At 40.5% G+C, this 26,503-nt stretch overlaps 1 protein-coding gene across 3 annotated transcripts in view; it reads left to right on the top strand.

Moving 5' to 3' along the window:
• Positions 1–26,503, top strand: part of LOC134531245 (ATP-binding cassette sub-family C member 3-like) — a 289,530-nt gene that overhangs the window by 178,174 nt on the left and 84,853 nt on the right. For all 3 annotated transcript variants that reach the window (XM_063366935.1, XM_063366937.1, XM_063366936.1), the window contains 11 exons: positions 3,073–3,266; positions 3,981–4,157; positions 4,979–5,146; positions 6,228–6,411; positions 6,836–6,998; positions 9,493–9,661; positions 10,373–10,601; positions 14,260–14,480; positions 18,624–18,713; positions 19,101–19,191; positions 20,571–20,679. In XM_063366935.1, the coding sequence (XP_063223005.1) occupies positions 3,073–3,266; positions 3,981–4,157; positions 4,979–5,146; positions 6,228–6,411; positions 6,836–6,998; positions 9,493–9,661; positions 10,373–10,601; positions 14,260–14,480; positions 18,624–18,713; positions 19,101–19,191; positions 20,571–20,679 (1,795 nt within the window). The remainder of the gene's footprint in view (positions 1–3,072; positions 3,267–3,980; positions 4,158–4,978; positions 5,147–6,227; positions 6,412–6,835; positions 6,999–9,492; positions 9,662–10,372; positions 10,602–14,259; positions 14,481–18,623; positions 18,714–19,100; positions 19,192–20,570; positions 20,680–26,503) is intronic.

Raw genomic sequence — 26,503 nt, 5'->3', positions numbered from 1 at the left:
ATGAAATGTATCACCTAATACATTATTGCATTTTTTCTTGAGCCCTGCTCCAAACGCGACCTATCTAGAGAACATCGAGCAGCGAACTGAGGAGATAACACAACTGCCTGCCGCCACACAAAGAGGATATAATCGCGTGACCAAGGCCCAATCACAACTTATCTCTCGTACAGCAATCAATCATAACACAGTTTACAACAGGCAACTTCCAGAAATACATGCATTTTTTACTGTCTCTCTCTCTTTAGCCAAGTGATAAACACCTTGGGATATACTAAAGTTCTACTTTTCCATCTTTATATTACATATAGAAACCACAAGAGAGTCTGAATCCTGAAAAATGTCTGAAAAAACCATGGCGCCGCCATGTTGAGCACCTGTCTCTCATCCTTTCTTTTACCCAAACAACAGAAAATGCTCTAGAATGATTATTAAAGATTCTGAATAACTTTCAAAATAAAATATAGGCATTAAAACACATCTGAAATTAAAAAATCTACTGAAAAAATACATTTACACACACAATAACTTTGTAAGAAACATGAAAACCAGTAAAAATACAGTTAAACTAGTCGACCCGTGCGGAATATCGTTTCGTGTGGCATTCCATTCTTTAAAAATTGGGGAGAAATGACATTTTGAAGAAGAATAGAAAAAAGTAAACGGGTGTTGGTACAAAAGAAGACATGTAATTGAACTCATCAGTACAAATAGCTGTTACACTTTTTTTTACAGAAGTATTATATTCAAACATAGGCCTACCTATAGTAAACGCGTTTACAAAACCTCTTTAAATACAATGTTGGAAGTGATGATGTGATCATCGTTCACTTTTTGGTTGTACGTACCTTCAATACTAACTGATGCTATGAGAAGTAAATGTAAGAGGTTATCTTTGTAGCTTATGTTTGTTATACAAAATATCAACAGTAATTTAATAAATAATAGTTCAAAAAAACTAAAAAAACACGCTTTTATAAAAAATCCAACTAAAAAATAGAAAATACATTTTAATAAATTTGAATTAAAAATAGTGTAAAATAAATTATTTTTTATTTTAATAAAAGCGTGGGGTGCAATGTTTCAATAGTTATAATTATTTTATTGACATATGAGTAAAAGGAATAGCTACCATTTTGATAATATCTTAAAAAGCACCCCACACTTTTTTTAAAAATAAAATACATATTTTTTATTTTACACTATTTTTAATTCAAATTTATTTTTAAAAAAAATTATTTTTTGTATGATTTTCTATAAAAGCGTGTTTTTTAATTTTTCTAGACTGTTATTTGTTATAATCTACTATTAATTCCGTGATATCTATAAGTAACTGTAATTATTTTCCAAATTATTAATGTGTACAGCCGTATTTATGGTGAAATCTCGATTTTAGTAGCCATTCAAAGATTTTGTTGTTAAATATATATATAGTGAGACTTAATGGTATAAAATTATTGACGAACAAGTGATATCGACCAGTCTTACATACTGTACGAAATTAATGCTGTGAAGCAGGTAAGGATGGGCGTTACGGATTAATTATTACGTGAAGCGTTCCACATTTACGTAACAGGAATTTTGGGAAGGATAAGGATTGAGAAAGGAAGAGGAAAGGACCTTCTCAATGAGAGTGTATAGAATATGTGAGAAAAATTCGGATAGCCCGGACTGGGATTCGAACCCAGAGCCTTCCGATGACATGTCGGCTGCTCTTCCATCAGGCGCTCGATGTACGATTAAAATATGGAACAAAGCGCCCCATGCTTTTTTCACAATAATACTAGTATTTTTCATTCATTATTTTTGTAAGCTTATTTTAAAAATTATTGTTCACTTTTTAGTTTGATGTGCTTTAAGAGCGTGTTTTTCTTAAATTATATTTATTTTTAATTTTCAGTTTGAATAGAAGGATTGGCGAAGTCCCAGACGTATTACAGTTGGATTTACGGCACCAATCCCAAAATTTGTTGAAAATAAACAAATATATATATATATATATATTTTTTTTTTAGCCGTGGATAGGATCAGAACCCACGACCAGTAAATCTGTGGATTGACGTCAACGAAGACCCGCGCCTTAATCCGCTGGGCCAACAAACCAACTGTCGAGGATATAATATATTGTAATAATACTAATACCCCGAGTGCTCGAGCTGGAAAGTAGGTAGACGGTACGCATGCGCCGACTGCACGGTTGTCTCACTTGCTCACAAAAAGGCTGGGTGAGGAAATTATTTAATCCTGTCGATCCTAATCAGGATAATGAGATAAACTTATTAAATTAGTGTATTGTCACCGGTCCTCGATAAGTGTACGAAGTTTAGATTAAATTTGTCCGTTTAAAGTGGGTCAAAATCGAGTGCAAAGGAGTCGGTTACAAACATACAGGTGAAGCTAATATAAAGCGTGTAAAAAGTACTTACTTATAAGAAACGTCTGACGTGCCAGAAGTTTTGGTTAAGTGGTTTTTTGGTGGAAATTTTTGGTTAATTTGAAGGATCCTCTAAGATTTCTTTATCAAAAGTTCTGTTTATTATGACGGAAGTGCAATTTAAAAAAGAAATATGTAAATGCTGATGTTTCAAGTGGATATCCAAATCGATATTCATCGAATCCGATTCGATACCCTTTGAAAAATCTACGCATCCATTAAAGGACCTCTTCTTAGATAATTTTAAATCTCAAATTTATGAGAAGCGGTACCTACGATTTTAGACCAAGGGTCTATTTTTCGTCATTAGCCAGCCAGATAAACTTTAAAATGAGGGTAATTCATGGAATTTGATAAAGTAATAAGGATGATCTCGCGGACTGACGGAAAAAAAAGCTAGAGATTAAAACAGCAATTTTTGCTTAATTTTGTGTTCTTTGTATTTTTTTTGGGTTTTATTTATATATTTCTTTATTTTTATTTTTTATTTTTTCTTCAACAGAAAAAGTTTTTAGCAATGGCGTATGTCCAAAAACTTACATCAAGTCATGCACTCCCATTGCACAAATCTTTCAAAGATAATAACGTGTTGAACAGCTGTGAAAGCAGAAGCGTGATGTAATGTGGTAAACTGCCAGAGCACTGCCTGAAGATAGACAACGGGACGTTCACCTGGGGCGTCGAGGAGGAGCCCACGCTGAGGAACATCAACGTGCGAGTGCAGAGCGGGGCGCTGGTGGCCGTGGTGGGCACAGTGGGCTCGGGCAAGAGCTCCCTCGTGTCTGCCCTGCTGGGCGAGATGGACAAGAAGAGCGGCTCCGTCAACACCGTCGTGAGTTCTCTCTCAGCTTCTGTGGTCCTGGCACCTCTCCGCTACCATATCCTCAGCAACTCATGTTATGGAAGATGAAGAAGGAATATATAAAACTTTTGTGTTGCTTGACAAACAAGTAGGCTAATTCTACTTTTTAAATATTATTTCTGTAAATATTATTGTGTATTAATTTGTTTCATACTCTTCATGCTATTTTGCAAGGCTCATTACAAGTTCAAGTAAAAATATTTTGTCACTTATTTGATGAACTTTACATGATAAGTTAAACATATTATGGTTTAACCAAAACTAAGCAAGGACTTATCTTACATATTAAATTATATAAACATTACTGAACCATTCTAAAGTTTAAATTCAGTGCAAAATATATTAGATGTTTTAATACAATTATTTATATTTGATAATTTTTTTATTAAATTTCACATAATTACATTTTTCTAAGTGTTAAATATTTATTTTATATAATAACTAACATTCTAGTTGCCTACGTAGTAAAATAAATGAACGAATATTGTTGTTTATGCCGTTCCATGTATAAAATAACTAATGCCCATCCTTAAGTAAATAAGAATTTTATAAGAATGTTGTTTGCAATTATATCAAGTTCCCAGTTTGTTAACATATTGCCCACATAGTAGTTTTATGAATTCATGTGCCCATATACATAATCCGTGATTATATCACTTACTGATGAGTTTACACACCTGGCAGGGATCCATCGCGTATGTGCCTCAGCAAGCTTGGATCCAGCACGCAACTCTCCGAGACAACATCACCTTCGGCACGCCGTTCGACCATGCTCGCTACCAGCGCGTGATCGACGCCTGCGCGCTCAGGTCGGACCTGGCCATCCTGCCCGGGGGGGACCAGATTGAAATAGGTGAAAAGGTAAGGCAAGATTACAGATTAACTGAAAAAAATGTCTGGTTTCAGAAGTTTCATATTATTTCAAGTTTTTTTATCCTACACATACATAGTTCTTAAAAAGTTAGGTTATGAAATGCCCAATGTTTTCCTTTTAATCCATCTTTTAATCTTAAAAAGTGATTTTGATTTATATAACTTTGTCACTGTTTTTTCTCTCTCTCTCTATTTTGTTTGGTATTTCTAGTGTGTACCCGGATGGTAAGAAGTAGCATTTACTTTTTGATACTTTGATGGTTCTGGTAAGGGTAGCCTTGGCTTTCCTGCCATTCACAACTCCTTGGAAAGGGCATGTTGATCAGTTCATGACTCTTGTACAACTGCGCCAGTGGTGACAACCTCGCGGTACAGCCCACCATGCTTTAATAGTGAAATGTGACGCACAGCATTTTTCCTGATGTTCAGAGTAAATGTTTGTTTTTAAAATATAGTAGCAGTTGTTTTAAATAACTATTGCATGTCACACAGAAAAATACTTAAAATTTATCCTGCCTAGATAATAGTTAGCATACAAGATTTTTGTGACCAGGTTAGATAGGAGAGTAAATGTACAGCCTTTATTTCCTTAATCTACATAAATTAATACTTACATATATATTTTTAACTGGAATACATTCTATGTTAAAGACAATGTTTGGGAAAATTACTCAAACATGTTATTAACTAATTGTGTAAATCATAGTCAAGTGGATGGCTCTCACTTTAAATATAGAGATAGAAATGTGACTTGTGGTGCCAAGACGCTACCAAGCTACAGTGATAGTGAGAGGTATGGTACTTGCCAGGGCATCAACTTGAGCGGAGGCCAGAAGCAGCGAGTGTCTCTCGCCCGAGCCGTGTACAGAGACTGTGACGTGTACCTGCTGGACGACCCTCTCAGCGCCGTCGACAGCCATGTCGGGAAACACATCTTCGAGAAGGTGATCGGACCAACTGGACTCCTCAGGAATAAGGTAAAGGCAGTTCAACTAATGTAGAACATTATGTTGATTAGTTATACAGTGAAACATCATTAATAAAAACCATGTTAATTTAAAACTCTCATTAATACAAAGTAGTTTTACAGTCACTAAAAATTACATTGCATTTATAGTGCTAAGTAATTTGTTAAGTATCTATATTATGCAATACAAAGTTTTTTTTGGTTTTTGTTGTGATTTTTGTTTGTTTTTGTTGTAAGGGTAAACAATTATATAGTAAGGGATGGTTACTACAAATATCCCAAACTTATGTTAATAAACAATGTGAAGTTTCAACTTAAACCATATTGATGTCGTTGCATTGATTTATTGTTAATTGGGGAAATGATTAGAAAATTTATTCTTGAAAATGATGGTAGTATTATATCGTTTTGTAGGTAATTCCTAAAGTTTTGATTTGTTCTTCTGTACTAAATCATTGTAAGTGTGATACAATAGAAAAACATTTATTTTTTGAGCCATCTTAAAATTGAATTTTTTTTCGTGCAGTACAAGATTTTGTGCATGTTTGAACTTTATTTGAATTTCATTTAGAATATATACAAAAAAGTGATTAAATTTTGTAATGTTATTACAAACTTCATTATTGCACAGTGACATAATTATGGTCCCTTCAAATTTTTATTGAGGTTTAACTGTAGTGTAACACTTTATAGCACATGATTTGTAGTTAAATTTATATACAAATTTTAATCACTATATATTTGTACATATTTGCCTGAAGTTTAGTGAAGATAGAATTTTAATTTGAAATTCATTATAATATTTGGTTGTAAAAAAGTTATCTAACCAAAATTATAGTTTGGAAAAATAAAAGACACTTCACTTAAAAGAATATTTTATTTAGAGCTTTAGAACATACAAATGAATATTTTCGCTATTTCTTGAGAGGCGTTTTCAACCAGCACACATGCATACACACAATACATGCACTGTTTATCTAAATACTTTTATGAATATTGTGGCCTCTTTATGATTGTTTTTGGTATTTATTATCAATTGCTGTTTCCATTTCAGTGGTTGTAGGATCACAATGGATGAATGTTTGACGCAGACTCGCGTGCTGGTGACTCATGGCATCACATTCCTCCCGCGCGTGGACTTGATCCTGGTGCTGAAGGACGGGCAAGTGTCGGAGACCGGGACCTACCAGGAGCTGGTGCAGAGGAGAGGTGCTTTCGCCGAGTTCCTGGATCAGCATCTTCAAGACATTCTAGCGAGTGATGCAGCTGAACAGAGTAAGATTATCAACAAATAAATTTACAGTTTGTGTATAAAATATGAGAATGAACTTAAAGCTCATTATGGTATTATTTTGCTTAAAAAAAAGAAAAATGATGAAGCTAGTAATCAGAGCTGTGGCAGAAGAAAAGCATCACATGTGGGATACTATAAAGAGTTTTTGAGCTAGTGTGACAAAAGTAAGTAAACTAACCAAACAAAAATCTTTGGATTTTTTTTTTTTTTTAGGTTTTGAACCTGCTACCATCCATGTGTAAAAAACAGGGTTGGTATCATGTTTTTGAAATAAAATGTGTGTGTTGTGAGGTCATTAATGCTAATAAGGAATTTCTAGAAATTTGAATTGAACCCATGTGGACTGAAGACTGAATGTGCATACCAGTTGAAGCAGGTCTCGTTGCCAGTGCTTGATGCTTGCAGATCTGGAAGAGGTGAAGCAGCAGCTGGAGAGCAGTCTGGGTGCGGAGGAGTTCCAGCGCAAGCTGAGTCGAGCCATGTCGCGCGTGTCGGAGTCGCGCAGCCAGGCCGGCTCCCTGGCGGACATCGTGTCCGCGCTCAGGTCGAGGTCTGGCTCCGTGCACAGGTGAGCGCGTCGTTCCATGCTGTGCATTGTGCACATCATTCCATGACACTTATTAAATAATCGTGACACAACATGTAGGTGACTATGTGCATGTTGTATTAAATAAATTTAATTCTGAAGGAATGCTGTAATTTACATACCCTATCAGTCTACTTATCTTTAAAATTATTTTTTTACTATGATATACTACATGAAAGCTTATTATAAAAGCATACATTTCACATATAAGTTTATTAATAAGTTACGTGTTATATGCCATTGGAACTATTGGAACTGTGGGGCATTTAAAAATAAATCGGTGATGAAATGAAAGAATGTGGCCAAATATTTATTATTATTCAGACACTTAAACAATACCACACTGCTTTAAACAAAATGAAATATATAAGTTAAAACTGAGTTAGTTTTACAAAAGATTAAATTGTAGGATCTCATTTATAAGAAAAACTTTTCAAGTTTAAGATCCGTGGAGAGAAATACTCTGCGTGTAACACTTCACCTGCTTCTTCCACAGCTACAAGCTCAGTTTTTGGTCAACAGATATACTTCCTTGTTGGTTCTACCTTGGCCATTGTGATTAGCGATCGTATTTTCTTGGTGCAGTAAGCATGGTTTGTGAACAGGATTCCATAGTATTTCAACTGATCTGTGTTTTCTGGTTCTTGGGTAGCAACAAAGGTTCCCAGAAGATTTTCTGTTTAAACCTCGACTTGCTGATGTCATTTTCCATTCCTTACTTGTTTACAGTTTCTACTTTTGTTCTCCTGGCTGCCGGGTCTCAGGGAGGGTAGGTTCTTCCCGGACTGGCCCTTCGGTCTCCACCGATGGTTGTTGAGCGACAGCCAGTTGTTCACACACTCCGCGAATAAACACTCGTCGTTTGTAACACGCACAAAACTGCAGGGCGTGTCATGGTGTACGTCCGCCGCGGACCAGTGAGGAGCGAAGACTGGCGAGCCGAGCAGGTGGTTGTTGACATGCGGGCCGCCGGGGCGCACTGCTGCTTGGAGAGGCAGTACGACGACAACACCAATGCACTTTAAATGTCCTGCGATGTTTACATGTTTTTGCCAGACGTATGATTTCATCCATGCATTTAACAGTGCCAATGACTGGCTATTCTATCTGGAACTGTCAAGCTTATTCCAGAGTTTCTTTCTGTAGCAATTCTCAGGATCCTTTCCACGCACCTCTTTTTTTATTCACATTGTTGTTCTTTCCGTATACCAGTTGTACTTTCACTCTGCTCAAGAATCATCATGTCGAGAATGAGTCTTCTATACTTCTGGTTGATACCAACCTCTTTCAGTATTCCTATTAATCTTTCCATATAACTTGGGTAAATGCTTTCCACCAATCCGGGGTACTGCGCTTATGTTTCCAGCTTCTCTTCCTTTAATTAATTTAAATTAGTCTACCCCATAACTTTTATCTGTTGAGAACTTTTCCCGTGGTATGTAACATATATAAACTATGAAGATGTATTTTTTGTGGTAGCTGCAATTACTTTTCTGCTGATTATTCTGTAGTATCACATTGAGGAAATGTTTAAGCTGGTCTCTCTTATTGTTTATATTGTTGATTTTGTTGATTTTCAAGTTTACATTCAGATTCGGGTTTCTCTGATTTTCTTTAGAAGATTCACAAAAATATCATCAATTTTTCTTTCTTCACTGTGATAACCCTTTCTTCGTCAATCCTGAGAGTATACTCTATACATTATATCCTTTGCTATTGTTTTCTGCCTCAATTTAAATATCACATCTTTGATTTTTCTTTTACTATAATTCTCTAATGCCTTGCTACTAGCTTTGGAGACTGTAGTATTAATTTGTAATGCTTTTTTGATTTTTCCACTGTTTAGAAATCCACAGTTCTTGATTCTCTTTCTAGTTCTACTGCTTAGTGTTCTGGTACAAGAAGTACATATCATATTTATATAAAGTTCTATATTTATTGAAGATATTTTTGGTGTGACTGTCTCGCCTATAATCTGGTTATTCACTACTTAAATATTTTCTTTAGGATCTGTGTTATTGGTCTTTTTTTTGTTTATGCATTTATTCATGTAATTGATCTTTTACCCATGTTTTCTGAGTGCTCGTACCAATTTTTCCCACTTTACACTAAAATGTGTCAAAAATCAGTTTTTTTATTACATCCCTTTCTTTTTTTGGACTTTCCACTAAAAAAAAGGCAAAAAATATCACATTAAGTAGAAATCTGTAACTTTTCAAGGAAAATCTTAATGATTTCTAACAGTGATTGTAACTAAAGTAACACATACATATACACAACATCAACATTGAGATGACAGGCACTGCATTGCATAATTGAGAAAATCTGCCAATATTTAGAGCACATAATCCGATTAACACCATTTGTTGTGAAGTGTCGTAGCAGCTGACGAGAAATGATTGAGTTAAAAGTGTTTGCCATCGACAGCAGTAAGAGGTTTTATATGAGGTGACAGTGGTTGTGGTTTTGGTTACAGCATGCTCTCCGTGGCAAGCAACAAGTCTCGTGCCAGCAAGCGTCGCGCCAGGAATGCCAGCGAGAGCAGCAGGATGAACGGAGGCAGTATTCTGCAGCTTGAAGGCATCAATGAACCTGATATGGCTGGACAGAAGCTCATAGAGGACGAGAAGATTGAGGAAGGAAACGTGCGTACACTTACATTGTGAATGTTATTATTTGCAATTAGCTAACATACCCCCATCAAAGCCAATTTAGCATAAATTAATTTTCTCCATCAAAACCTTACATTTCAAAAAAATGTAGAAATTCTAAGTTCTTTACTAGGAAAATATTATCCCATTTGCTCATAATGTTCACATGATTTTGATCTAAATAACATTAAATACGTAGGTACTTATAATGAAATAGTGGGTTTTTAAACTTGGTACAACATGGAACCTATAAAAGGCATTTCAAATACTTGATGATTTGCATCTGATAAACCTTAATATTTAATTAATATAAGTTTAATTGTTCTATATAAACTTTCTTCTATTGTTTCACTATAAAATAAAGTTTGCACAACATCAGCCTAACATAAAAATACATAGGCCTATAAGTTATCAATAGTATTTTTATATAGATACTATTATAAGAAACAGCATTAATGAATTCGAAATGGAGAACTATATATGTAATAAATTCTGCCATTTTTATGGCTATATTGATTTTTCAAGATAAAATCAGCCAATCAACATTTTAATATTGTGGTAAATCAGCATTTTATTAATAAATGAGTTTTAATCCAACATAATTGCTATCAAATAGCAATCATTGGAAAAACACATGTTGTGAAATTTACATTCATTTTAAACTATATGTTCCAGAATCTTATCAATTGAAATGCATGTTTTCAGGTTAAAATGTACGTCTTCAAGTACTACATGAAGGCGATGAGCTTGCCAATGGTGCTAGGAACATTCATCTTCAATGCCCTCATGCAGTTTTTCCAAGTCGGGGATAATGCATGGCTGTCGGTGTGGTCCGAAAACATGCTGGGAACGGTGAACGAAACAACGGGATTGGTGGAGAGCAACCCTCAAGAGTTGTACCTCGGCGTGTATGGAGCCATGGGTTTCGGCCAGTGTAAGTAGTGTTGCTTTGATTGTGACAAGGGAAACTCAAATATGAGGAACTCTAACCATTTGAAAGATAACACATCTGAAATTTAAGTGTTGAAGTATGGCCACCTATTTATATTTATTGTAAAATAATTTTTTTATAGACGCGTAGGCTGGTTTCAAATTTTTTAATTTTTTATTTTACAGGAGAAGAAATATTCTTTTTGGCGAATTTCTACTGTTAGCAATTTTTAGTTTACTTAAATTTCTTCAGTGTGTCTTGGTAAACTTGTTAAAATTAACATTAAAATTAACACAACACAAATATTTGTTAGCCTCATGTGAAATTTATTTACAAAGTTGTGTCAATTTGATCAATCCTATCTAATTTTATTAATTAACTTATGCCATGGAGTCAGAAGTGTGCCTGTACTTTGGCAAACATCTGGATGAAGGCATTGCCATTCTGAAGCCAAGAACAATTGTATAGTTCACACATCATTTGGAATTTACAAATTTTTTAAAATAGTTGTCATGTGAACAATTTCATGACCAAAATCATTTAGGAACTTTTTGTGATATCGAGTGTTATTCGTTTCATCAGATGATATTCCTTGTTCACATAAGATTGTGAAATTAACAAGAAACGTAAACCAAATGTACGTATCATTTTACAAAGTGCAATATTTCACACATTTTTATTTAACTTCCATAAATCAAAAACACATATAACTTGAAAGGTGATTTTTTTAATATTTTTTTTTTTAAATTTCTGACTTAGAATAAATATTTTATAACAAAATATGTTACACATATGGTATTTATGTGAAACTTGTTCTTGCTTGTCGATGACTTATTGGTTATTGGGTAAATTCTCTTCTGTAAAAGCATAAGATGAGCTCCAATTTGGTATTTGGTACTCCTGATTTTACTTAACAACTTAAATAAACTGTTTGCAAAATGAGGCAATTTTAACAATAATCATTCTGAAAACAATATTGTGTATTCTAGTTTGTAATATTCGATCAGAAGGCAATGAAAAGCAAGTAATTATCTGTGCATAACTGTGTGCTGTAAACCCCTACCAAACATTCAGACCATATTTCATGTCATCCAACAAAGACACATACATTTCTGTAATATTTAAATAACCAATTTTCATACAAATCAATGAAGAAAAAAGGTAAAATACGTAAACATCATGTAAATTGTTCATTGCTTGTATTGACATAGACCTGCAACACTGTAAATATCTTGAACATATTACAGTGTGAATGAAATATGTTATTATGCAGATGTATACACGATACTGAAAACACAAGTTATTAGGTAGATGTATACACCAAAACACAAGTTTATAAACCATATCATTTAAATTTAATACACTTAAGGTATTTTTTGACTAAATCATTTTCTTCCTAACAAACAAAACATCCCATTTTTACTAAGTAATCTACTTCTTAGGAAGTCTTGTGAAAAATTAAAGTATCATGTGTCACATACATTATTATTTTTTAAATTGCAAAATTCTTAATTCTCGGCATGCTGCATTTGGTAGGAGTAATTTCGTGAATTGGACGAAGTCGATTGAAAGGGAAATGTGTAAACACGGTGCTGCTATCTGTGGATTATTTAGAAATCTTGAAACGATGGCAGACCCGCGTGATTCCTCCGTATACTTAATTAACTTTCACAAACATTGGAGGATGTTCTAAACATATTTGTGTGCCAAAAAAAAAACTTTATAATACTACAACTCTCCTTGAATATTTTATGTTGTATTTTATAGTCATAAAAAGAAATAATGACAACTCAGAAAATAATAATTAAAATTTTTTACAGTCCTTTGTTTACATTGTTATTTAGATGTGACGCAGCATTCGTCATACTGTAGTCACACAACAAATTGTTAGCCTAATATATTTGATGCCATATTGAATAAAAATAAATTTATGATTAAATTTTTACAGTTAAATCTCAAATGTTGATTAAGCTCAATAACATAAGGTTTTTTTGTAGAAAATATTTACAGACTGATTTCTGTCGTTTAAGCATAAACAAATAAACATGCATATATTTAGTGTTATAACAAGTATTTTAAAATGTTTAAACTTAATTTTGTTTTAATAAGTCTATTGGACTGCAACTTTTGTATGAACAATACTTAAAAGATAGCGTTAAATTCATAATGCTTCAGAGAACCAACAAAATTGTAAATATCTTTGACACCATGTTTATTCCAACACATTTTTCCTGGCTAATAAATAATAGGTAGGTTCAAAGTTGTGATTATATCTTGTTATGACTACTCAAGCTAACAAAATGTGTTCCAGGATAGTTTCACTACTATAAATTTACTACGGCACACCAATACGATTAGTGCATTCCCCGATGTTCGCTAAAGTTAATGTATACGGGTGCATGTCACCACACGTGGATCCGCCTTCTTCACAAATTCGGCTCGTGGATATAGCAGTTTCTGCAGGGATACACAATGGAGTTTCAACCTGTTACATTTTATATGTGTAATGTGGGAGGTTTATTTCATTGCATTTTTGATGCAAACTAAAGTTTCACCCTCAACGCACCTAAAGAAGTATAACCTCAAAAACGCAGGCGAAGAGAGTTTCGATGTCGGAGGAAATGTCACAGGTTCTGCGTTGAGGCATTTACATGCGGCAATTTTGATACTACTACTGTTGTTCGGCTAGCCCTTAGGAATCAAAAGTATCATCTTGTTAAATAAAGTTATAGTTTAGTTGTGTAAAAGAGAAACATTTTTACCATTTTTTCCTAAAAAGTGTTACGCCAAAGTAATTCAGCAGCCAGCAGATGAAATTACAGCACAATCATCAGTACTCTCTTACCTGAAAAGGAAATTTCCCTATTAGTATCAGAGTCGCAAGACTTCGGTTTATGAGATAGGCACAGTGACCACCAGACCAAGTGGTCATGATTTACCTATAGTTCTGAATGATCACGTTTCATTCCAAACTATGTCTTCACCGTGCACAGTATTTTCGTAGGAGCAATGCAATAATGAATGTTTTTTGTTTGGAGCACAAAGTGCTATGTCATGAAACTTGTCCACGTAAACACATGAATGGTGTTGAGCATACTGCTCATCAGCATACCGAGCTGCATGCGGCTAAGTTGCTGCATGCCAGCTTCATAGCAGACATAATGAGGTTGTCGCCGTTGGTCTTTATATCTGCACTGACATTGTAGTCGTGGTTGTGCAATGTTACCAACACCTAGCGACATGTCCTTTCAGCAGAAATAGCATGTGTCTTCACAGGTCCTTAAAAATTTCTCCAGTGGCTCCACGAGTAGAAATTGCTACACATGTGTGTTTAGAATCAGTTCTAACAACTTACAGTTGGTTTTATTGAAGCAAAAACCTGAAAAAATTCTAAACTTGCCATAGGTCGGGCCAATGAGATTGTTAGTCTGTCACCAATTAATGATAATATCCTTGCAAATTTTCTGCATACATGACGTAAGTGATGCAAATTTTATAAACATACACGTAACTGTTTGTAGCCTTGTAAATGTAGCCTGCGAATGTTGATATTAAATGACACGGTGTAGCCCAGATAGTGGGTAGACGGGAGATTACAGAGGACTGACATGTGCGAGTCGTGCCGGGGTGTTGAGGATGTACAGTAGTGATGTCCTCACAGCGGCGGGTGCCGTGCTGGGCACGCTAGCCATCAGCCTGGGCACGCTGCACGCTGCCAAGGTGCTGCACGCCAGCATGCTCGCCAACATCATGAGGCTGCCGCAGTCGCTGTTCGACACCACGCCTAGCGGCCGCATCCTCAACCGCTTCTCCACCGACGTGAACGTGCTGGACCTGTCCTTCCCCATGTTCATGCGCTTCTGCATCCCCTACATCTACCGGGTGAGCCTGCCTCTAGCTCCTGGTCCCCGCCTGTTAATTCCGTGCTTTCTAATGTCTTCATTGCCAACAAACTGGTAACTTCATTTGTTCATACATTCATTCCAAAAAAAATATGAGTGGCTTTATATTTACTACAAACATTGAGATACACGCTATACATATTCATAAACTTTCTTTTAAAAATGTAAAATTTGTAAATCTTTTTATAATTTAATAACAATATATTATTTTTTTATGAATGTGAAACTTATGGTGACGGAACGTTCGTCACAGGAGGTTTATAAACTGGCAAAAAAGATACAGTGACAAGACAATTTATTATAGGGTTCCCTTCTAGTAAGGAAATCAGAAAGCACCCAGTGTGTGCATACTAATTAGCAAGAGTACACGTGGGACAGAGCAATATTTATTCAGCAAAACTATTATCACAGACTAATTAACAAGGGTGTGAAACTCAGAGACACAAAGGTTCATGCAAATATGATTTTACACTAGTTCATTACGTTTACATACAAAAATATACGTAAAATACTGTAACAAACCTCATAAGTTTGAGCCAAGTGAATGATTAGATATCTTCAGAAACAATAAAAACCTTCATTGAAGACACAATATAAAACAAGATGAAAGATTGCGTCAGCATGAAAAAACGATAAGCTTATTTATCTTTAAAACAACATGTTATCAGATCACAAAAAAAAAAAAATCAGAAAAAGTAGAAAATCTTTTTAATCCATCACGAGATTACAAGGGATTAAATAATGACTATAACAATAAACGAGAGTTCAATCATTATATACTGGGTGAAAAATTACATTATACACTGATACAAGGCTGAACAAGTCAATTTAGAGCAATGGGAATTAATGTCCAAAATACACCGAAATTCTGCGATACGAAAATAATCAGTGTTTTCCACCACGGGAAGTACATAAGCATTAAAGCGTAAGCAAAACTCCAAAAAAATTCAAGGCAAAAGTATCGATCATTATTGGGTATTATGCGTGCAAGCAAACGAGTTAAACAGAAAATTTACAAGGCTTGGAACATGAAAAACAAACAGAATTAAGATGGTGGCAGCTGAAACACAATTTAACCAACACATTCCCGAACTTGAAAGTATAATGGTATCACCCCCAGGTATTGCGTATAACAGCAGCACTAAGGGGAACTTACTTTCGCCCATGATTGAATCCCGCAGGATCATCGTCGAAAAATATTACACTAGATCAAGAACCAAACAAAACAAGACAGTTAAATGCAGTGTGTGGGTATTAAAGTAATGGAGGGGGGAGGGAAGATGCACCGCAGTTGAACATATCTGAAGATCTCCGAGTGAGAGCGGCACCTGTAGTCCAGCACCAGTGCAAATGGACGGACGCACTAAACAGCTTTCAAGCATAAGTGCTAAAAGCCCTGCAGATTACCTTTTAACGTATTTATCTGCAGAAGAATAGCACCTCAAATTTTTTTTTTGGGGGGGGGGGAATCTAACATTTTCACCCTCAAATATGGGTCACACCAATGAGATAACTCCACTAGAGTTCCATTAATAAAACGGGAAAACTTTGTGTTCCATTTCTAATATTATCGGTACACAAGAAATACAGCAGTGCTATTAACCCTCAATTATTCTTTGTCAGTTTGCTATGAAAGGGTATGAGGGGACTTACTTCTCTCTCCCCCCATCACCATATTTACAAACACCCCCAATTCCTGTATTACCTAGCAAAAAGACAAACGAGAAAACTGCTATCTTTTAAACCGGTTTCCTTTTTGTCTATTGTATTTAATTTTTACCCATCTCTTTGCCGCGGAAAAATAAGAGGCATCAAGCTACTCTTTGTAAGTTCGGTGGTTATCGGCAAACTTGTGTGGTGCTGAAGGAACATAAAAAATGCACTTATAAACACAACGATGGTCACGATGAAGGACTGGGTGATTTCTCTGACACTGCCTTCTCACAACAGGTCAAACTGATGCTCTGTCCTTTCCTGAGTGTGTCACGATGCACCAACTCATGGTTCGGAATTTTACATTAATTAACTCTTAGCTCCTGAAGCATAACTGCTGGGGCAAAGGTTTTGGAATGACAGTTTGGATGATTTCGCTAACTGCCGACAGGCGACCTACCACTTTATCGGTTCTGGAGTGAGATCCGACGCGGCAGCTCACGATTAATTAATGTAATTAAATTAATACTTTGTTTGTATGTGTGTTATCACCTTCTTTCCTAGACTAAGCACAAGTGCTGACCAGGGGCGCTACGCCACTGGTACCAAGCCAGACGCAAACACCAATGCGGACCACAAGGTTCAGCTCCCACCCCCAGCCTGGTTGTTACTTTCTGCTCTGACCAATTACTCTTCCGGACCATCCTTTTGTCCTGTATTTAACCTGGCTGCTTAATTCTTGCAATATTTAACCCCACATGAATGAGCCCAGTGTTTTCCCTGTATCTATGCAGGTTTTACCTGGACCCAACTTAACTAGTTATAGTTTTTGACATAAGATAAGGGATTTAGTCATTCCATCAATTGCTGCCATGGCTGGCAACTTCCCAAATAAAGCACTCAATGCATGCTACCCTCTCTGCACGACTGAAAACTAGCACGAATAGGCGTACAGGCTTTGGCCTCGGACGCACCTCCAGTCTTTCCTTACCAGACCCTCCCAAATAAACAGTTTTAGTTAGGCTAGGGAAAAAATTGCCAACAAGGGCTGAAGTTTTGTTCAGTTGAATGCATGTGAAATCTCGTGCAAAAACCATAATGATTGAGCACAGTTGCTCTTAAACACATGTCAAGATTGACATGGAGAGAGGACCGTCAATTCTCTTGCTTGTTCTCTCTTTCTGACGGGTTTATTTTTATATTTCACCGTCCTCTCGTCGTTCAGGCTACCCAGCAGTCACGTCACTCGTCACTTGCGGCGCGTGCGGAAGACACAGACACCCAACTGCACTGCTCACAGAGCTTCACACGACTGCTCAGATATTTTGACTAAACAAATTATGCTTACTTGAGGAGATACATTTATCAAAAATAAACATAGGTTAGTTATTTATGCACATATTCAATCACACAGTGCAATTTTTTTTACAACCCAAAATCAAAAACTCAAATATTGGTAGCACTTTGCGGTAAGTGTTATAAGTGCATGGGAGTATTTTCTGACATGAGACACTTGCATTAAATGGAAATACTTAGATGTGTCATCCCCCAGAGTGAAGTAGTCACCAATCACAAGAAGCTCATGGCTATGAGTGGTGATAAAAGGCATTGGTGAAATCATTGTGCATATGTATTCTTCCCATGAATTGCTGTAAATGCTGATGTCATCAATACAATGGAACATACACACTGGAATTGGTATTTATTTACATCATACCTGTTTCAATAGTTCTGGTAAAGTATATACACCATTATTACACGCAAATGGTACATAACACCAGTTATATGGTCTATGTGCTCTGTAAGAGTGTAGGATTGTGTAAACTTTGCCTAGTCAACATTTTGAGAAGGCACATCTACTGTTGGCATATATGACCAAAGTTTAATCATTCAATTTCGTTAGTTCACGAACCAATAGTAACCTATAGGCTCTTGCCTTTTGAAATTAGAAAGGCTGGACTCGATTACCTATCTGCTGACTTAAAAATACTTACTTTTGCTAAACTTTTTTTTATCATTTCCCAAAATGACTTCTGTATGGAGCCGACACAATTTTCTCGTTGTATTCAAGGTTAAAATGTCAGATAGTAATGTGCAGCTGCCAACTTCTTAGTTCAAACTAGCTTGTACTTTTCCTTGAATCACGTTATTATTTTCTCTTACGTATGTATTCTCGCCTCCATTATTTTTTTACTGTTCGTAGCTAAACAGACTTATTTCACAAAATCTGCCTGAAAGCAAATTGAACACTTAAATTAATAATGAATCATCAAAATGAATGCCTACTAACAATTACGAATTTATGTTTAACCTGATGGTACATTATCATTTTTTGCGTAAAATTATTTAAGAGTTTTTTTTTGCTACATACACTGTGTTCTGACTGCACTGTATATCCACCATATCATTATGAAGCATTACTTGGCAATCTATCGTCAGTGAATAAGATCAAGATGTGTTTTTGTTACAGCTTATAGGCACGTTAATTGTCATCTGCTATTCTACACCTATCTTCATGGCAGTTGTAGTTCCTATTGGCGTACTGTACTACTTTATACAAGTAAGTTTTAAACCGTGCTATGAGTGTGATGTTTAACTCCAGGTAAATATATTTAAAAGTTTGCTCCACGACTTTCATAGTAAAAACTATGAACATTATACACTATAGCCACACCCGGGCGAAAATCTGTATGACTCACAGGTTTTGAGAAAGCTGTTACGATTTTGCTTGCTTGCAAAGTTTTTACTGCCATTATTGTAAGATCATTATTTTTTGAGTTGTTTTTCAAAGTTAAGTAAATATTAATCTAGCTGTTATAATTTTAAGAAATTTTCAATATACATTAAGTAATACATTAATTTAATAAAATTTATGAAATAAGGCTTACAAATTTGACTTAAAATTGATTACCTAGCCTATTTGTAAAGCATTTCTTTTATTTTCTAGCGTATATACGTGGCAACAGTTCGACAAGTAAGAAGAATAGAGTCTGCAAGCAGAGCCCCAATTTTTTCACACTTTGAGGAGAGCATCACAGGTCAGTATTCTGCTCTGACAGTGAGATAAAATAATAACTATTACATATTCTTTTACTTTTTTCCTGTCTTTATTTTGAATTAATTTTACAAGTTTGTAAAAATTATTTTTTTATTGTTTACTGTTTTTTCTTTATTAAGTAGACTTTTTATGATAGTACTAGTAAAGTAATTATAACCACTTATTTATAATAATTCATATCTACATTTCTTACCTGGCAAAACTAAGAACAGAAATTGAGTTTGAAAATTAGGTTTGCAACTTTTATGTGAGGAAAGCATTTTTGTTGATTTGTGTTTGAAAATAATTTGAACAAGAATTTACACATAAAACAAATTATAATTTTGCATTTCACTCCACTTTTATTTTACAATATAATAACTGGTAGATAAATATTATGAAACAACAATATATTTTGTATCAACTTAAAATGAATTGAGAACAAAAAAAGGGGCCCTAATGCGAGATACAACTAATTTAGCGTACCAATAACTTTAGTTGTATCACATACAAATCATGAAAGATTGCAGGCTTTCAAATAAGTATAGTTAGTTCACTTGGCACGGGACAGAGTGCACGCATTTTACATGCATTCAGCAAGCTATCAGTATCAGTACTAGACTACGTGTACACACACTATATGAGCATCAACTTAACCAAATACTATGATGCGAACCAGCGCTGGATACATTTTCATATACGATACACAGCGGCGACGGAACAAATAATTAAAAATGTGTCAGTAAGAGCATTTACACATCAGATAACTTCGTATTCCTTCTAATAAATAAGTTAACAATAACTTCCTAATAAATAGTGCATTTCAACACAAAAAAAAATTATACAGGAACAAAGTTTTTGCCAACTTGAACTTGATAAGTAATAATGTACATCATTCATCTCATGGAGAAAATGGCAAAACAAAACATTTGACGGGAATTCGTATTGTGGAAGAACATCTTAAACAAAGTTTACATAAATAAAAATAAGTTTTTACATTGTATACGTGACGTGAATAAAGAAAAGGAAGTACTGTCTGCAAAGTAATTTGAGGGAAAGTATGGCATTACATTTATTGACAAATAAATTGGGACCTAAATAAAAGGTCGTTTATTCCAGGAAAACGTAAAAATAAAGTGTTTTGTTTGCTAACATTCCTTTTAAACTGATGACAGTGATGATGGTGATGCAAAAATTTACCCCAAGTAAAAAATTATCTCACTAGCATTATATATCTATTCAAGGTTGTTTGTCTTTTAAATTAAAATAAAATTCAGTAACATGTTTGAGCATTAAACGTAACAAATAACTAAACCAGAATTTTTTCATTCCAATTATTTTTAGTTATAAATATTTTATTAATAATATTTATTTTGTCAGGTGCTCCAACTATACGAGCTTATCGGGTGCAGGAGGCGTTCATAAAGAAGTCTGAACAGCATGTGGACAACAATCAGAAAGCTATTTATCCAGCTGTCATCTGTAATGGGTAAGTGCATTCACAAAACCTTGTTTAATTCACTTGAAGATACAGCTGCCCGGACAATATAGCTTCTAAAACTGGATTAGCAGCAATATGTCGCAAATGGTGTGCTACTGTGATAACATACCTATGAGGTATTGAATGAGTTAGGATGGCACTGTCATGCATTGAATGAACTTTATGTGTATTAATTGAAGCCCCAAATGTAAGATAAACTTTAACTTAATGTTAATTTTTTTAAATGTTAGTGAGTAAAAAAAACTTTTTTACAAATGGTGTGTTACAGAAATGACATGAAATCAAAGAACTTCTCTACTGTTATAATTAGATGTGATAATTAGGCGCAGGCTCTATTTTGCTCGGAAAATTCATACTGGCATGTACCAGATGTGAAAATAAACAAATAACTGTTGACACATAACAGAAATATATACGTAGAGTTTGTGAATATAAACTAGACAATGCTGTAGGGCGTAATTTGGTGCTGGTTGTTGAAAATGAAGGTGTCAAAGCACTATCATAAACATACTCGACATTACAAACACACAACAAGTAATAAAAATTATTCCACTACTGCCACGAGAAACTGCAGTGGAAAATTTTCGTGGACTATAGAAAAGTATTATTGACTTTTAGGCTTGAAAATTAACAATTATTTTTATATTTGTATATTTTTGTCATACATACTAGCAGTGGGAAAAATAAATAAAGGTGTACAATAAGGGGCCCCAATCTGTAGGAATATCCAGGAGGGGCCTGCGCGGCCCGAGAGTTCTGCACGCGGGGTTGACACTTCATCTCTTGATACGGTGCCTGTATGTTGTATACTGCACAGATTTTAGCCTAGATGCATGCAATAAGCAGAAAACTTTAAAATATACAAAAAATTTTTAATAAAACATTCTTTCGACATGAAACCCGTTTGGCAGCCACGCAAGCGGGCACTCGACGAGGAGCTTGATGCAGCAGGGCCGCCCCTCCTGGTTGTCTGCGAGCACACACTACCAGGAGGGCCGCCCCTCCTGGTTGTCTGCGAGCACACACTACCAGGAGAGCCGCCCGTCCTGGTTGTCTGCAAGCACACACTACCAGGAGAGCCGCCCGTCCTGGTTGTCTGCGAGCACACACTACCAGGAGGGCCGCCCCTCCTGGTTGTCTGCAAGCACACACTACCAGGAGAGCCGCCCGTCCTGGTTGTCTGCGAGCACACACTACCAGGAGGGCCGCCCCTCCTGGTTGTCTGCAAGCACACACTACCAGGAGAGCCGCCCGTCCTGGTTGTCTGCAAGCACACACTACCAGGAGAGCCGCCCGTCCTGGTTGTCTGCGAGCACACACTACCAGGAGGGCCGCCCCTCCTGGTTGTCTGCAAGCACACACTACCAGGAGAGCCGCCCGTCCTGGTTGTCTGCGAGCACACACTACCAGGAGGGCCGCCCGTCCTGGTTGTCTGCAAGCACACACTACCAGGAGGGCAGGTTGTCTGCAAGCACACACTACCAGGAGGGCCGCCCGTCCTGGTTGTCTGCAAGCACACACTACCAGGAGGGCAGCCCCTCCTGGTTGTCTGCGAGCACACACTACCAGGAGGGCCGCCCGTCCTGGTTGTCTGCGAGCACACACTACCAGGAGGGCCGCCCGTCCTGGTTGTCTGCGAGCACACACTACCAGGAGGGCCGCCCGTCCTGGTTGTCTGCAAGCACACACTACCAGGAGGGCAGGTTGTCTGCAAGCACACACTACCAGGAGGGCCGCCCGTCCTGGTTGTCTGCAAGCACACACTACCAGGAGAGCCGCCCCTCCTGGTTGTCTGCAAGCACACACTACCAGGAGAGCCGCCCGTCCTGGTTGTCTGCGAGCACACACTACCAGGAGGGCCGCCCGTCCTGGTTGTCTGCAAGCACACACTACCAGGAGGGCAGGTTGTCTGCAAGCACACACTACCAGGAGGGCCGCCCGTCCTGGTTGTCTGCAAGCACACACTACCAGGAGGGCAGCCCCTCCTGGTTGTCTGCGAGCACACACTACCAGGAGGGCCGCCCGTCCTGGTTGTCTGCGAGCACACACTACCAGGAGGGCCGCCCGTCCTGGTTGTCTGCGAGCACACACTACCAGGAGGGCCGCCCGTCCTGGTTGTCTGCGAGCACACACTACCAGGAGGGCCGCCCCTCCTGGTTGTCTGCAAGCACACACTACCAGGAGAGCCGCCCGTCCTGGTTGTCTGCAAGCACACACTACCAGGAGGGCCGCCCCTCCTGGTTGTCTGCAAGCACACACTACCAGGAGAGCCGCCCGTCCTGGTTGTCTGCGAGCACACACTACCAGGAGGGCCGCCCGTCCTGGTTGTCTGCAAGCACACACTACCAGGAGGGCAGGTTGTCTGCAAGCACACACTACCAGGAGGGCCGCCCGTCCTGGTTGTCTGCGAGCACACACTACCAGGAGGGCCGCCCCTCCTGGTTGTCTGCGAGCACACACTACAAGGAGGGCCGCCCCTCCTGGTTGTCTGCGAGCACACACTACCAGGAGGGCCGCCCCTCCTGGTTGTCTGCGAGCACACACTACCAGGAGGGCCGCCCGTCCTGGTTGTCTGCGAGCACACACTACCAGGAGGGCCGCCCCTCCTGGTTGTCTGCGAGCACACACTACCAGGAGGGCCGCCCCTCCTGGTTGTCTGCGAGCACACACTACCAGGAGGGCAGCCCGTCCTGGTTGTCTGCGAGCACACACTACCAGGAGGGCCGCCCGTCCTGGTTGTCTGCGAGCACACACTACCAGGAGGGCCGCCCGTCCTGGTTGTCTGCGAGCACACACTACCAGGAGGGCCGCCCGTCCTGGTTGTCTGCGAGCACACACTACCAGGAGGGCCGCCCGTCCTGGTTGTCTGCGAGCACACACTACCAGGAGGGCCGCCCCTCCTGGTTGTCTGCGAGCACACACTACCAGGAGGGTAGCCCCTCCTGGTTGTCTGCGAGCACACACTACCAGGAGGGCCGCCCGTCCTGGTTGTCTGCGAGCACACACTACCAGGAGGGCCGCCCGTCCTGGTTGTCTGCGAGCACACACTACCAGGAGGGCCGCCCCTCCTGGTTGTCTGCGAGCACACACTACCAGGAGGGCAGCCCCTCCTGGTTGTCTGCGAGCACACACTACCAGGAGGGCCGCCCCTCCTGGTTGTCTGCGAATACACACACTTCCAGGAGGGCCGCCCGTCCTGGTTGTCTGCGAGCACACACTACCAGGAGGGCCACCCGTCCTGGTTGTCTGCGAGCACACACTACCAGGAGGGCAGCCCCTCCTGGTTGTCTGCGAGCACACACTACCAGGAGGGCCGCCCGTCCTGGTTGTCTGCGAGCACACACTACCAGGAGGGCAGGTTGTCTGCAAGCACACACTACCAGGAGGGCCGCCCGTCCTGGTTGTCTGCAAGCACACACTACCAGGAGGGCAGCCCCTCCTGGTTGTCTGCAAGCACACACTACCAGGAGGGCCGCCCCTCCTGGTTGTCTGCGAGCACACACTACCAGGAGGGCCGCCCGTCCTGGTTGTCTGCAAGCACACACTACCAGGAGGGCAGGTTGTCTGCAAGCACACACTACCAGGAGGGCCGCCCGTCCTGGTTGTCTGCAAGCACACACTACCAGGAGGGCAGCCCCTCCTGGTTGTCTGCAAGCACACACTACCAGGAGGGCCGCCCCTCCTATGTTGTCTGCAAGCACACACTACCAGGAGGGCAGGTTGTCTGCAAGCACACACTACAAGGAGGGCCGCCCGTCCTGGTTGTCTGAAAGCACACACTACCAGGAGGGCAGCCCCTCCTGGTTGTCTGCAAGCACACACTACCAGGAGGGCCGCCCGTCCTGGTTGTCTGCAAGCACACACTACCAGGAGGGCAGGTTGTCTGCAAGCACACACTACCAGGAGGGCCGCCCGTCCTGGTTGTCTGCAAGCACACACTACCAGGAGGGCAGCCCCTCCTGGTTGTCTGCAAGCACACACTACCAGGAGGGCCGCCCCTCCTGGTTGTCTGCGAGCACACACTACAAGGAGGGCCGCCCCTCCTGGTTGTCTGCGAGCACACACTACCAGGAGGGCCACCCCTCCTGGTTGTCTGCGAGCACACACTACCAGGAGGGCCGCCCGTCCTGGTTGTCTGCGAGCACACACTACCAGGAGGGCCGCCCGTCCTGGTTGTCTGCGAGCACACACTACCAGGAGGGCCGCCCGTCCTGGTTGTCTGCAAGCACACACTACCAGGAGGGCAGGTTGTCTGCAAGCACACACTACCAGGAGGGCCGCCCGTCCTGGTTGTCTGCGAGCACACACTACCAGGAGGGCAGCCCCTCCTGGTTGTCTGCGAGCACACACTACCAGGAGGGCCGCCCCTCCTGGTTGTCTGCGAGCACACACTACAAGGAGGGCCGCCCCTCCTGGTTGTCTGCGAGCACACACTACCAGGAGGGCCGCCCGTCCTGGTTGTTTGCGAGCACACACTACCAGGAGGGCCGCCCGTCCTGGTTGTCTGCGAGCACACACTACCAGGAGGGCCGCCCGTCCTGGTTGTCTGCGAGCACACACTACCAGGAGGGCCGCCCCTCCTGGTTGTCTGCGAGCACACACTACCAGGAGGGCAGCCCCTCCTGGTTGTCTGCGAGCACACACTACCAGGAGGGCCGCCCCTCCTGGTTGTCTGCGAGCACACACTACCAGGAGGGCCGCCCCTCCTGGTTGTCTGCGAGCACACACTACCAGGAGGGCCGCCCGTCCTGGTTGTCTGCGAGCACACACTACCAGGAGGGCCGCCCGTCCTGGTTGTCTGCGAGCACACACTACCAGGAGGGCCGCCCGTCCTGGTTGTCTGCGAGCACACACTACCAGGAGGGCCGCCCGTCCTGGTTGTCTGCGAGCACACACTACCAGGAGGGCCGCCCGTCCTGGTTGTCTGCGAGCACACACTACCAGGAGGGCCGCCCGTCCTGGTTGTCTGCGAGCACACACTACCAGGAGGGCCGCCCGTCCTGGTTGTCTGCGAGCACACACTACCAGGAGGGCCGCCCCTCCTGGTTGTCTGCGAGCACACACTACCAGGAGGGCCGCCCCTCCTGGTTGTCTGCGAGCACACACTACCAGGAGGGCCGCCCCTCCTGGTTGTCTGCGAGCACACACTACCAGGAGGGCCGCCCCTCCTGGTTGTCTGCGAGCACACACTACCAGGAGGGCCGCCCCTCCTGGTTGTCTGCGAGCACACACTACCAGGAGGGCCGCCCCTCCTGGTTGTCTGCGAGCACACACTACCAGGAGGGCCGCCCCTCCTGGTTGTCTGCGAGCACACACTACCAGGAGGGCCGCCCGTCCTGGTTGTCTGCGAGCACACACTACCAGGAGGGCCGCCCGTCCTGGTTGTCTGCGAGCACACACTACCAGGAGGGCCGCCCGTCCTGGTTGTCTGCGAGCACACACTACCAGGAGGGCCGCCCGTCCTGGTTGTCTGCGAGCACACACTACCAGGAGGGCCGCCCGTCCTGGTTGTCTGCGAGCACACACTACCAGGAGGGCAGCCCCTCCTGGTTGTCTGCGAGCACACACTACCAGGAGGGCCGCCCGTCCTGGTTGTCTGCGAGCACACACTACCAGGAGGGCCGCCCCTCCTGGTTGTCTGCGAGCACACACTACCAGGAGGGCCGCCCGTCCTGGTTGTCTGCGAGCACACACTACCAGGAGGGCCGCCCGTCCTGGTTGTCTGCGAGCACACACTACCAGGAGGGCCGCCCGTCCTGGTTGTCTGCGAGCACACACTACCAGGAGGGCCGCCCGTCCTGGTTGTCTGCGA

This window comes from Bacillus rossius, chromosome 3 (genome assembly GCF_032445375.1).
Source record: "Bacillus rossius redtenbacheri isolate Brsri chromosome 3, Brsri_v3, whole genome shotgun sequence".
NCBI lineage: Eukaryota > Metazoa > Arthropoda > Insecta > Phasmatodea > Bacillidae > Bacillus > Bacillus rossius.
Note: the sequence above shows the minus strand (reverse complement) of the source record. Positions and strands in the feature narration are given on the sequence as shown.